The sequence below is a fragment of the Oratosquilla oratoria genome, chromosome 32 (genome assembly GCF_046742065.1).
Source record: "Oratosquilla oratoria isolate Oo_2021 chromosome 32, ASM4674206v1, whole genome shotgun sequence".
Classification (NCBI taxonomy): domain Eukaryota; kingdom Metazoa; phylum Arthropoda; class Malacostraca; order Stomatopoda; family Squillidae; genus Oratosquilla; species Oratosquilla oratoria.
The window spans coordinates 23,135,286-23,150,285 of record NC_134808.1 but is presented as its reverse complement, the minus strand read 5'-3'; the positions used below and the strand labels follow the sequence as shown (position 1 = coordinate 23,150,285).

The 15,000-nt window shown below is 40.8% G+C and overlaps 1 protein-coding gene across 1 annotated transcript in view; it reads right to left on the bottom strand.

Annotated features, from left to right (window-relative positions):
• The window catches only part of LOC143017557 (neuronal acetylcholine receptor subunit alpha-9-like), a 31,623-nt gene that overhangs the window by 13,432 nt on the left and 3,191 nt on the right, over positions 1-15,000 (bottom strand). The window contains exons 2-5 of the mRNA XM_076172345.1: positions 9,439-9,605; positions 8,478-8,632; positions 1,835-2,018; positions 207-330 (exon numbers count right to left, since the gene is read on the bottom strand). Of these exons, the coding sequence (XP_076028460.1) occupies positions 207-330; positions 1,835-2,018; positions 8,478-8,632; positions 9,439-9,605 (630 nt within the window). The remainder of the gene's footprint in view (positions 1-206; positions 331-1,834; positions 2,019-8,477; positions 8,633-9,438; positions 9,606-15,000) is intronic.

Here is a 15,000-nt window from a genome sequence, read left to right as displayed (position 1 = left end):
ATTCATTGTTATACATTTATTTGTTTAATGATATATTTATATATATATATGTGTGTATATATAGACATATATATATATATATATATACTGTATATATATATACATATATACATATATATATATATATATACATACATATATACATATATATATATATATTTTTTTTTTTTTTTTTTTTTTTTTTACAAGGCTCTTCGATCACCTACTTGAGAACGGGAGTTCGCAGCAAGGGTCGTGTTGCTCGCTGATTTCGGAGTAGTAGTCTTCGAGGAAATACTCAGGGTGTTGCTCGTACTCCGATATTTCAGCTGGACCTTGGACGAGTTTTATCTGTCAAGGATCAGGTTAAGAATTTGAGATTTTTCACTATCAAATACAAAGACAAATTCATTAAACGTTACTAACGCTTCTTATTGTCTTAGAGGATCACATATGTGCACTTGCATATGTGAGTATACCTGTGTGTGTGTGTGTGTGTGTGTGTGTGTGTGTGTGTGTGTGTGTGTGTGTGTGTGTGTGTGTGTGTGTATTCACCTTGGTCTTTGGATCACGTGTTGGACTTGTGATCGACAGCTATTTCCCTCCCGGAAGAGAGCTCAGAGCTCGTATGACCGATCTATGGGTAATGCTATGACCTTACACGCACACACACACCCAACTCCCCGCCCACGAAAGTTGGAGTAACGACTCGAAGCGCAGCGATACTGAAATTATTTCAGCCCTGGATAGGATTCGAACCCGGACCGCCGTAGTGACCACCGTCGTCGGAGACTACCAACCGCGCCACCGAATGTGTGTGTGTGTGTGTGTGTGTGTGTGTGTGTGTGTGTGTGTGTGTGTGTGTGTGTGTGTGTGTGTGTGTGTGTGTGTGTGTGTGTGTGTGTGTGTGTGTGTGTGAGTGAGATTCACCACCATTCACCATGGTCTTGAATCACGTGTTGAACTCGTGATCGACAGTTATTAACCTCCCGCATGAGAGCTCAGAGCTCGTATGACCGATCTATGGGTAATACTGTGACCTTATACGCACACACACACCCAATACCTCGCCCACGAGAGTTGGAGTAACACCCCCACAGTGAATCGATACTGAAATTATTTCAGCCCTGGGCGGGAGTCGAACCCGGACCGCCGTAATGGCAGGCGAGAACTCTAACCACAGCGCCACGAGGTGTGTGTGTGTGTGTGTGTGTGTGTGTGTGTGTGTGTGTGTGTGTGTGTGTGTGTGTGTGTGTGTGTGTGTGTGTGTGTGTGTGTGTGTGTGTGTGTGTGTGTGTGTGTGTGTGTGTGTGTGTGTGAGAGAGAGAGAGAGAGAGAGAGAGAGAGAGAGAGAAAGAGAGAGAGAGAGAGAGAGAGAGAGAGAGAGAGAGAGAGAGAGAGAGAGAGAGAGAGAGAGAGAGAGAGAGAGAGAGAGAGCGTGCGTTATTGTGTGTTCTGATAAAACGTATCGGTAGCAAATTACTTTTTTCGCTCGTTCGCGATTTTCCCTAACAAAGCACATACCATCGATTCATCACCATAAACAAAAAATAAATTAACAAATAGATAAATGAATGAATAAATAGATAAATGAATAAATATATAGATGAATAAATGAATAGATAGATATATAAACAAATTAATAAATAGGCTATTAAATAAATGAATAAAGGAATATATAAATAAATAAACAAATAAATAAATAGATAAATAAAATAATTAATTAATAAGGAAACAATAAACTAATTTAAAAATTAGATAAACTACAAATAAATGAGTAGCTCAATAAACAGATTAATGAAAAAGAAAAAAAGAGAAAAAAAAGAAAGAAATCCGGGACCAGGCAAGGACCCACCTTACTACTGTCGTAGGTCCAGGACGCAAAATGTTGTTTACAGTTCTGCTCATCGAAAGGGTAGTAAAGAATCTCGATGTCACAAGTGGAGGTCAGCATGGCATGGGACACGAGTTCCACCTCTCCAGTGTACTTGATGATGGCGTTGGTGTTGTAGATGGCGTTCCGGTAGCTGGTGTCCCCCCTGGAATGTGGACAAAATGACATCAGGATGACAATGAGGGACCTAAATGTACGATTTCCTTGGTGCGATTCTTATCGCTTAACGATGATCGTTCATGGTGATTGCCAAACGATTGTCTAGAACATTTTTCTTTAATGAGGCTGTTTTGCTTTAAGCTGCAAAGTATAAGGCTGGTTATTTTAGGATCAGAGGAACATAAGAATGAGGAAGACTACAAGAGACCATATGGCCTACACTAGGCAGTTCCATGTCCATTACCACCTGTCATCCCCATCCATAAAGTTGTCTAAACGTTTCTTAAAACAACTGATAGTTTCAGCGCTCACTACATGGTTACTAAGTCTATTCCATTCGTTGACTACCCTATTAGTAAACAAATTTTTTCCTATTTCCTTCTTATATCTAAATTTGACCAGTTTCAATCCATTACTGCGAGTCCTGCCCTATTGCGCCACCATTGTTAAAGCCTTTGATCCATTTCAACACCTCTGCGTCTTTTCAGAGTATAAGTTAAGGTGCCTAAGCCTCTCTTCGTAAGGTAAAATTCTGAGCCCATGTATCATTTTAATCATTCTACTCTGTACTAATTCTAGTGAATTGATGTCCATTCTATAAGACGGAGACCAAAGTCGTACCGTATAGTCAAGGACGGGTCTAACTAACACTAGATAAAGTTTGATAATTACCTCTGCACTTTTATTCGCAACCGTCATATCATTGAAACGTATTAGCTTTATTCCTGGCGCTAATGCACTGTTTCCTGGATTTAAGATCAGGACTCACTAGAACTCTCAAGTCTCTTTCGCACTCAGTTTTCTCTAAAAACGTGTTATTTAAGCTTTGTATATTTTTGTGGTTGTGTACCCCTACGTTTAACACTCTGCACTTTGAGATATTGAAGTCCATTTGCCCTTTAACAGACAATGTGAACAATTTGTTAAGATCATTCTGCAAAATCTCGGCGTCGTCTCCTAACCTAATTAGGCGTTCTATTTTAGTATCGTCCGCAGACTTACTAACATCACTATTAACCCCATTGTCCAAGTCATTTACATACAAAATGAACAATAAAGGACCCAAAACCGAGCCCTGGGGGACCCCACTTGAAACACTCCCCCACCTGAATTTTACACCATGTATGGTGACTCGCTGTTTTCTGTCACTGATCCGAGCTCTAGACTATTCTAACATTTTTCCTCCTATGCCATGGCCTTTGATTTTATTTAGTAGTCTCTGGTGGGGCACCTTGTCACACGTTTTGCTAGAGTCAAAGTAAATAACATCGTAACTATCATTGTCATTTGACGCCTTATATGTTTTAGTGTAAAAGGATACAAGATTAGTCACACATGACTTACTCTTAGAGAAACCATGATGTGTGTCACGAATCAGATTATGTCTCTCGATGTGTTCTCTGAGTCTATAAACTATTACTGATTCAAACATTTTACCTATAACTGATGTCAAGCTGATTGGCCTGTAGTTCCATATAGACGATTTATCTCCCTTTTTGAAAACAGGAACAACGTTTGCCTGCCCCCAAGCAATAGCCACAAAACCAGTGTCTACTGATTTATTGAATATTTCTGTTAACTGGTCGCAGATCTCAAAATTATACTCTTTAAGCACTCTCGGAAATTTTTCGTCTGGACCCGGAGATTTTGTAGTTTTAAGTCTTTCAATCTGTTTGACTAATTTTACCTTACTAATGCTGATATTAGATAGTCTACTTTCTTCATCCCCACTGAAAATTGGATCGCTGTCAGGGGTCTTATCTAACCTCTCCTTAATAACCACCGACAGAAAATATTTGTTAAACGCCTCACTCATTTTTTCCTCCAATTCTATCATGATATTTTCATCATTTTGAATTGGGCCTATCTTTGGTTGGATCTTGCTTGTCTGGCAACCTTAATTTCATAGTTACGTTTCGCTGTGCGCGAATTCTTTTTAACTAGGTTTGCCATATCGTTATATTTGGATCCCGGGTGTGCTTCCCCATTTCTATTCTTACTTAAAGTCCTCTTTTCATTCCGATCTCATATTCAGCCTGTCTGTCATCCATTTGGGAATATTACTATTCTTCCGTATTAACTTGAGGGGAATGAATTTATTCTGTGCATTTAGAATTAGATATGTTAAGTTATATACATTTCATCCAAATCGCTGGCGGGGCTGTTGACCCCGCGCCCGCAAGTGACCTGACCCAAAGTATGGATACCCTCCGTGACCCAACCTCTGAACGCGCTAATGACGTCCGGACTGAACGTTTATCTGACCCCGTCACAGCCCCTGGGTCGGTCCCGTAACTGATCAAATGTCTTATACTGTATAGTCTCTCATTTTGTCAAAATTGGCTCTCCTGAAGTCCGGTACTTGAACGTTATTCGTACTTTTTAATTCTTCCAAAATAATATTAAATCTTATTTCTTGATGATCGCTAGAGCCTAGACTATCTCCCAGTTTTACGTTACTCGTTAGGTGCTAATTATTAGTTAAAAGTAAGTTCAGAGTATTCTCTCCCCTCGTAGGATCGGTAATCATTTGTTTTAGGAAATTATCCTGCACCACATCTAAAAAAAATTTCGCTTCTTGATCTCCTACTCAAATTTCCTAGTCAATGTTTCTATATATAAAATCCCTCATGATCACAACGTTTTTGTACTGTGACGCCCTGCGAATTCCATGAATCAGGGGATCAGTCTGCTCAATACTGAGGTTAGGAGGTCTATATAGGACGCCAATAATAAGTTTCTTATTCTTGCCTATAATCTCCATCCAAATAGATTCCGCACTACCCTCCTTCTTAATCGAATTGTTGATAATACAATTTATTGTACTTTTAACGAAAAGTGCTACTCCTCCCCCACTCCTGCCAACCTTGTCCTTGTGAAAAAACTTATATACTTCTATCTCGATTTCCGGAAGGAAATGTCTATCAGCCATATTGATCCAGGATTCAGCAATAGCTATAATATCAAATTTCTCTACGCATGCTTTACCTCGCAGTAAATAAATTTTATTTATTACGCTTCTGCTGTTTGTATAGTAAAATTTTAGTTTATCCTCCCTCCACCTAATTTGGTGATTCTTTACACGGTGCCTCACTGAGCTGTTTCTATTGCCTAAACTATACTCCGATACTTCCCCCCACCCCACCGACTCCCACGTAATCAACCCGAAAAAAGGCTGCAGGATGCCTTCTTCTCGGTCAAGGGATTCAGCAAGGAGCCGAAATCCTCTGGGCGACAAGTGCACCCCGTTCCTTGTATATAAATTATTTTTACTGTAAAAGCGATCCTAGTTGTCGACAAAAGCCCATCCATTAGCCTTACAATGTTTTGCCAGCCTGCAATTCATTTCAATAGCCCTGGAATAACACATGCTTCCAACCCTACACCTCAGAAGAATTTCACATACAACAGGAACCTCTCCCTTATTCCTAATCTTATCTGGCGCATCCCGGAACAGCGCAAACAATTTCTCACTCCCTAACTTACCTATGTCATTTCTCCCAGCACTCAAGATTACGATGGGTTTCACACCTTCCCCGACTATACACTCTTCGATACTGTCTCTAACATCCCCTATTCCCGCCCCGGGGAAACACATTTGGGTCCTATGCTTCCTATCTTTGTCGCAGAAGGCCCTATCTAAATACCTCACCTGGCTATCTCCTACAACCAAAATCTTACCTGTGGGCAGGGATCTAGCGACTGCCCTATCCTTCTTCTCTTGCATTTTCTTCGTTTCTTCTTCTTGTAAACCCGCGAGAGCTTGAAATGAGTTTCTGAATTCAAGTGGATCTGATGAGGACTTTTTACCATCTCTCCGTGTCTTGTTTGTCACCTTTTTCCACCCAGGTTCCAAACATGGTTTGCCGTCCGCGTTAAGGGTCTTCGAGCGAAGAGCTCGATTCTCCTCTTAAAGTCCCTCAACAGTCTTCTCTAAGGCAACAATTCTATTACGTAGAGGTTGTACCTCTTCGGCGCTGATCACTGAAACACAACCACCCCCCATCTCACTGTTTGAAGCAACTACCTCAATTGACCTGACCCGAGTGACGCCTACCTACCAATGCGTTTACCCAAATAGGATGCCAGGTAGGAGGCGCGTCACCCACCATTGGCTGGTATTAGGCTAGTAATCGCACCGAAGAAAACGTACCTCAACTCTCCTCAGGTGATTTTATTCACTTCAGAGGAAGCTCCTGCAATAACTAAAAGGTTATCCTCGGTTAACACTTTTGATGCGCTTTGTGTCCCACCAAGAGATCTTGTCTGTTAATTCTATCTATCCCTTTGAATGACCTGAACACCCCCCTCTCTCTCTCTCTCTCTCTCTCTCTCTCTCTCTCTCTCTCTCTCTCTCTCTCTCTCTCTCTCTCTCTCTCTCTCTCTCTCTCTCTCTCTCTCTCTCTCTCTCTCTCTCTCTCTCTCTCTCTCTCTCTCTCTCTCTCTCTCTCTCTCTCTCTCTCTCTCTCTCTCTCTCTCTCTCTCTCTCTCTCTCTCTCTCTCCCTCTCTTTTATACGAATTAGCCATTACCGGCACTGACAGATATTTGTTCTCGACTTTGGCCCACATTATCGTTTTGCTTTCCGTTTGATAACCCATAGCTGCTCTGTTTCTAATTCCGTCTGTTTCCAATACTTTGTATTTTTTGGTCATTAATGTTCGTTTTCTATTCATGGCTCCATCCATGCATAAAGCTTAATTTTGTAACATTTTGAAGTTTCTTTTTTCAAGAACTGTTTCGTCTGTGAATATGTATAATTTTTTTCAATCCTTCCATCTTGTTATTTATGTAGATGTTAGCGTAAATTTTCAATTCATTTCGTCATTTACGTAAATTTTAGCGTAAATTTTCAGTCATCTCGTCATTTACGTAAATTTTTACAATTTTTTTCAATCCTTTTGCTTTGTCATGTCCTGCAGAGCCATTTCAATGTAGTGCAGTTCGAAGTTTTAAGATTCACTTAGATAAGCACCTAAGCAATATGCTGTCATGGCTGCCATTTATTTCTAATTGTTTATTTGTTTATCTATCATCATTTACCTGTTTGTTTTTGTTTTCTATTTATTCATTTATTCATTATTCATTATAAATTGTTGTTATTTTTCTGTTTACTTATTATCTGTCATTATCTATTTATTTATTTTATTCGTTTACCTATTTTTACCCCACATCCAACCTAGTTATGGACCAACAGGTCTCCTGTCGGTATGCTTATCCGTTGTAATCCTTTGTAATCCTTTGCAATCCTTTGTAAACCAAAACCATAACGGGATCCTGCAGAACTCCGCCACTCGCTTCACTCCGCTTTGACGTCTTAAGACGTCTGAATTGACAATTAAATTGACCGTGTATGGACGATATATCGCCCATACACGGTCAATTTAATTGTCAATTCAGAGTATTGACAATGAAATTGCGCAATATAATTGATCGTGTATGGGCCGCTTTACACTTTACTACTGTTCTCGTTTACCACCTTTCATTCCAATTCATAAAGTTATCCAATCTTCACTTAAAACAACCAATTGTGTCACCGCTCACTGCTTGGTTACTAAGTTTACTAGTAATAGATATCTTATCCATTCTAAGAAAATTCGTATCTCCTCTAATATGTTTGTATGCGTGTGTGTGTGTGCGTGTGTGTGTGTGTGCGTGTGTGTATGTGTGTGTGTGTGTGTGTGTGTGTGTGTGTGTGTGTGTGTGTGTGTGTGTGTGTGTGTGTGTGTGTGTGTGTGTGTGTATTCACCTTGGTCTTTGGATCACGTGTTGGACTCGTGATCGACAGCTATTTCCCCCCCGGAAGAGAGCTCAGAGCTCGTATGACCGATCTATGGGTAATGCTATGACCTTTCACACACACACACACACCAACTCCCCACCCACGAGAGTCAGAGTAACGACCCGAAGCACAGTGATACCGAAATAATTTCGGCCCTGGGCAGGATTCGAACTGGGTACTGCGAGCACCACCATACTTCCAAGTCCCGCGCTCTCTACAAACTGGGCCACCGAGTCGTGCATGTGTGTGTGTGTGTGTGTGTGTGTGTGTGTGTGTGTGTGTGTGTGTGTGTGTGTGTGTGTGTGTGTGTGTGTGTGTGTGTGTGTGTGTGTGTGTGTGTGTGTGTGTGTGTGTGCGCGTGTGTTTATGTGCGCGTGAGCTTGTATACAGTATATACAGACATATCTACATAATAAATTAATTACATAACCACATATATTACAATATCTATATACATTATTATATCCCTTAAGTATACTGATTATATTAAGAGTACAATCATAAATTATGAATATGTACGTGTGTTTAAGATAGCAAGCCAACCAAACAGTAATTGCTTACATGTACACGTAATTTTGTTCGACAAAAAAAAATAACAACAATGTACTTCCGTAAGACTACGAGAAAAAAAGGCTCATTTTCCAAGACTACGGAAAAAACTTACGTGTTATAGAGTATGACGTCTGGATACCAAATGTCGTTATATGGAACTCTAATCGTGGTGGTATTTTCATATTCTTCCGGATCCCATTTCAAGTGATGGTCATACCATTTCATGATCATTTCAGAATTGGTCATGAGAACTTGATTCCTTGTGTCCTGAAAAGGAAACCAACACGTTAATGTCAACTCATGATTTCATATAACTGTCGTGTTCTCTAAGTGAAATATTTGATCAAAATCATTGCCAAGCTGAAAACAAAAGTTTTAATTTCATATATCTATACGTAAGTATATATATATCTATATCTATATATATATATATATATATATATATATATATATATATATTGTGCGTGTATTCACCTCGGATCTGCTGCAGTCCCTATCAAGACAGCCAGACACCACCCTACGGCAGTGAGCTCAGAGCTCCTTATTAGCCGATCTCTGGGTAGGTCTGAGACCACTCACACACCACACACCGGGACAGCAAGGTCACAACTCCTTGACTAACGTCCCGTACCTACTCGCTGCTAGGTGAACAGGGGCTACACGTGAAAGGAGACAAACCCAACTTATCTCCGCCCGACCGGGGAATCGAACCCCGGTTCTCTGACTTGTGAGGCCAGTGCTTTACCAATCCGCCACCGAGCCGTGTGTGTGTGTGTGTGTGTGTGTGTGTGTGTGTGTGTGTGTGTGTGTGTGTGTGTGTGTGTGTGTGTGTGTGTGTGTGTGTGTGTGTGTGTATGTATGTATGTGTGTGTGTGTGTGTGTGTGTGTGTGTGTGTGTGTGTGTGTGTGTGTGTGTGTGTGTGTGTGTGTGTGTGTGTGTGTGTGTGTGTGTGTGTGTGTGTGTGTGTGTGTGTGTGTGTGTGTGTGTGTGTGTGTGTGTGTGTATGTGTTTGTGCGCGCGCGCGCGCATGTGTATGAATTATAGTCCCCCCACAATACAAAGACGTACAAACCAGCTTGATAAGGTTGAGGAGGGCAATTTCGAAGAAAACGTAGGTAATTTCGTTGCTGCGAGTCACAGGTCGAATATGTCTATTATACGTCCTGAAAAGGTCATTGAACAGATAGTGTTCCCCTGAACTGGACATATTGTCGCCTTCAGCGGAGGTCTGCGTTGCGCCTAAAATGAAACATCACATGAAGAAAATCCTTCTGTACGGTTTGTCTTAAGATGTTATCACACTGAGCTATTTTTCCTCCGACCTCCAGTCTATCGGCGGTATCATCCACCCACCTCCAGCACTTTTCCCACCGTAAAATTACTGTGGGGGAACTGTTTTGTTTTCTTAACAATTTACGTAGAATGTCATTTCATATGCTGGAGGAAATTTTTACCTTCAGCATGTCAGATTCCCTCCCAAAAGCTACGTGCATTTCCTCCAACAGTTGAAGGAAAAATAGCCCAGTGTGATAGCGCCTTCAGATATACATATGTGACAACCAGATAGATTATGGCAACCTTATGAGCTACAACCCCTGTACCTTCTATAATCATTCTTGTAACCCTATTAGGATTTAATGGATTTGTGGAGGGAGCATACGTGGTTAAGATTGCTGGAGAAGTGTGTAAGTATACAAGTGTGTAAGTGTGTATGTGTAAGTGTTTAAATGTGTGTAAGTATTTAAGTATGTAAGTGTGTAAGTGTGCCAATGTGTAAGTGTGTGAGTGTGTAAGTGTGTATGTGTGTTTAAGTGCGTATATATGTAAGTATATGTGTGTAAATGTGTAAGTGTTCAAGTGTGTAAGTTTGTATGTGTGTAGGTTTGTAACTGTGTAAGTGTGTTTGTAAGTGTGTATATGTGTAAGGAGGATCGACAAGATTAAGAAAAGGCATGGAAATTGGGGAAAGTACATACGTAGGCTATGAGAAGTCATTTTCCTTACATGGTCTGGGCATGTGAAGAGAACAGAGAAGGGAACGATGGCAAAAAGAAGACACGAGAGAAAAAGAAGAGGAAAGAGAAAACGAGACAAAAAGAAAGAAGAAAAGATAATACAAAAGAGCATGAAGAGATTTTTTTTAAGAAGTTAAAGGAGATGATGACGAAGCTGCTATTGAAACTTTAATAGACCATTAATCCCCCTAGAAACTACTTTGTAATTTACAAAACCAATTTTGTTCCTCTTTATTATATAATTCCCTAGGGGACATGCACAAACACCTACCATAATTGGAGCCTACAAAATTACCAATCAATACGAGAAGACACAGATGAATGGTTTGTGGAACATTAAAAATATATAATAGAATAGTTTCAATGAAAGGGTGGTGTCTTTCCGTGAATTTTAATTGTAGAGGAGTATTTGATGTTGTTAAATTAGTATTAGGGAATTGTAACGAAACTGTGGAGTCAATAAGCCTAAACTTATCAATCATAATTGTGTAGCGCACACAGACATATACACGCACACAACACACACATACGCACGCGCACACACACACACACACACACACACACACACACACACACAATAAATACACATACACACATAAACACACACAAACACACACACACACACACACACACACACACACACACACACACACACACACACACACACACACACACATGCACATTTCACACAAATGTATATACATACATATCTATTAGAGTGGAGTGATTTAGTAACGCATAAGTAAAATCAAACAATAGCCCACTATCTGTACTTCTGCTCTTATTTTCTCCGATAGTGGGTTACAGTTAGAAATATATATATATATATATATATATATATATATATATATATATATATATATATATTATATATATATATATATATATAGGGGACAAGTGTGAGTGTAGTAGTTTTAGAGGGATTAGCAAATTAAGTGTAGTTGGGAAGGCTTATGGGAGGATCTTGATTGAGAGGATTAGGAGAGGAACAGAGGGAGTAATTGGTGTGGAACAGTGTGGATTGAGGACGGGTAGAGGTTGTGTAGATCAGATTTATGTGGTAAGACAGATATGTGACAAAGCTATAGGAAAGGGGAAGGATTTTTTTCGGCTTTTATGGATCTGGAAAAGGCTTATGATAGGGTAGACATGAAGGCACTGTGGGAGGTTTTGCAGATATACAGGATAGTAGGAAAGCTTCTGGGAGCTGTCAAGAGTTTTTATGAGAGTAATAGAGTATGTGTCAGGATTAGAAATGGAGAGAGTGAGTGGTTCGAGGTAAAGGTGGGACTTCGTTAGTGATGTGTTATGTCTCCCTGGCTGTTCAACTTGTACATGGATGGAGTGGTGCGAGAGGTAAATGCAAGGGTGGTGGGTCAGGGATTGGAGATGGTTAAAGAAAATGGAGAAAAGTGGGAGGTGAGCCAGCTGTTGTTTGTGGACGACACTGCGCTTGTGGCAGTATCCGAGGAGGGATTGAGGATGTTGGTGACAGAGTTTGGGAGAGTATGTGATAGAAGAAAGCTGAAGATAAATGTGGGTAAAAGTAAGGTGATGAGAAGTACAAGGGGTGAAAGTGGCAGCATAAAAGGAGCATAAAAGGAGAGCGACTGGAGGAAGTGGATAGTTTTAGATACTTGGGTGCAAATGTGGCAGGAAAGGGTGGAGTGAAGGTGGAGGTAGAATGCAGATTGAGAGAAGCGAGTAAATGCCTTGGTGGATTAAAAAGTGTAATGAGGAATAGACATTTGAGAATGGATGCTAAGAGGAGACTATATGAAGGAGTGATTGTGCCAACAGCACTGTATGGGGCAGAAACATGGAACATAAGAGAGGAAGAGAGAAGGAGTTTGAATGTGTTTGAGATGAGGTGTCTGAGAAGTATGATGGGGGTTACTAGGCTAGATAGAGTGAGAAATGAGGAGGTAAGGAGGAGAACAGGGGTGGAAAGGGAGTTGGGAGATAGGGTTGATGAAAGAGTATTAGGATGGTTTGGACACATGGAAAGAATGAGTGAAGAAAGACTAGCAAAAGAGGTGTGGAAGGCAGATGTGGAGGGAGTGAACATGAGGGGACGTCCTAGGATGAGATGGATGGATGGGGTGAAGGGGGCTTTGGGGAAGAGGGGAATGTCTGTTGAGGAAGGACGGGAGAGGACAGAAGACAGGGGTGAATGGAGAATGGTTGTATATGGATGATGTTGTGATGCATGAGGTGGAATGGGTTGGGGGATGGGGAGTGAGGTAGTATGTGTGAGCACAATTTGATGCAGCCCAAAGGGATTTCTCCCCGTCTTCTCCTTTTATGTATGGGGGGACGGAGAGGGGGGGTCGCCGACTAAATGAAGCAGCCTTGCTGTGGATGTGCTGTGACTTGCGACACTGCCTCTGACCCAGGGCAGTGGACAAGGTGCAGGGATGACCCGTCATCCAGGAGGTGCTAAGATAAGAGGGAGGGTGGAGGGGAGTGTGGGTGTATTTAGGGATGGAATGGGTGGGAATGATTTTATGCCTTCTTCTTTTTAGCTACCTCCCTTGAAAGGGGGAAAAGGCCTTGGTATATGTATGTATGAATGTATGTATATATATATATATGTGTGTGTGTGTGTGTGTGTGTGTGTGTGTGTGTGTGTGTGTGCGTGTGTGTGTGTGTGTGTGTGTGTGTGTGTGTGTGTGTGTGTGTGTGTGTGTGTGTGTGTGTGTGTGTGTGTGTGTGTGTGTGTTTGTGTGTGTGTGAATATATATATATATATATATATATATATATATATATATATATATATATATATGAGAGAGAATGTGGGTGGGGAAGGGCAAACGAAGATGTGTTGGGAATAGAGTTTATTGCCCTAACGTTGCGACCAACTTGGTCTTCTTCAGAGGACTACAGCATTACAAACGGATCACAATTCTTATATTCGTAGCGAGAGGGAACCTGCCAAGGTATGAGCGGAAGGGTCATGTTTTCCCTTTGGCTAACGATTTAATTATTAGGACACTTGCTGCTTTCGAGAGGCATTAAAATCCGTCTCTGTCGTTGTTGTTCTTGTTGGTGGCGATATGTGCAGCTTCCACAGTTTTTCTCATTTTCTTTTCAAATCCCTCGTGTAGAGTTTCTGTGTTGTTCTCATCAGGTAAATGCCTACATTTGTCCAGGTGACGAACCAGGGAGTTAGATGTTCTATGTGCCCTGAGATCGTTTTTGTGCTCACTCAAGCGTTTATTGATCCCACGACCTGACTCACCGAAGTATGATGATGGACAGCCGCTACACGGAATACGGTAAACGATACTGAGATTATTACGAATATTATTATGTTTCTTAAATATTTTGCTGATTCTATATCAGCGTTGCCGGCCGGTTGTCTTTCGTATGTTGATTCATCATTCAAAAGATCGGACATTTTGCCCAGATAGTCAATTTTATTCAAAATAATTACTCCGCCGCCTTTGTCGGCGTGGGTGATTATAATGTCATTATCAAAGGCGGCGGAGTAATTATTTTAAATAAAATTGACTATCTGGGCAAAATGTCCGATCTTTTGAATGATGAATCAACATACGAAAGACAACCGGCCGGCAACGCTGATATAGAATCAGCAAAATTCAACACAGAAGCGAGAAAAATCTTACGCAAATCAACCAGGGGAAAAAAGTTTTTAGGATTACTAGAAGAAGTTCCAAAACCCCCATTAATGCACGGTCTATCTAAAATACATAAGATAAATATCCTCATGAGGCCCATAACTTCAGGGATTGGTAGCGCTCCTCACAGACTAGCAAAATGTCTGGCAAAACCCCTTTCCAACGCCATCGGTTCCATCAGCGGGGCCCATTTAAGAAATTCTTCCGACCTGATCCGGAAACTTAAAGATCTAAATGTAAATGATAAAAAGTTGGCAAGCTTCGATGTAACAGCGTTATTCACAAATGTTTCTATTATTGATGCCCTAGAAGCAGTGAAGAAAGTAACAACAGATATCGATGATGATATCCTTCCAGTCCCAAGATCTGATTATATAAAACTTATTTCCATGTGTGTCAAATTTGGATATTTTATGTTTAACAACACTGAATTTAAACAGATTAGAGGTCTCGCAATGGGGAGTCCATTATCTGCTGTCATGGCATGTTTATTCATGGAAGTATTAGAAATGGACAAATATATCGACATCATGGGAAGAGGTACCACTTGGTTAAGGTACGTGGATGACATAATCGTGGTGATGCCAAAAGGAACTAATGTAGAAAATAAGCTGAGAAGACTCAACGCTGTGAATAAAGACATTCAATTCACAGTTGAACTGGAAAAAGAGGGTAAGTTACCATTTTTAGACACGTTGATACACAGAGGTTCTCAACAGGTAAGTTTCTCGGTGTACAGGAAGCCCACCAATAGGGACGACTTTGTCCACTATTTTTCAGCACACAGCAGACGTGTTAAAACGGGTGTTCTAATAGGTTTCTTTCTCAGAGCTTTTCGTATCTGCAGTGAAGAACTCCTAGAGGATGAACTTACATCAAGAATACCTTTAGGAAGCTGAAATACCCCGGAGGTTTGATCACCAGGACAATGAGGAAAGCCAAGAAGATCTTCGATGGTCAAACGTCCGGACCCCG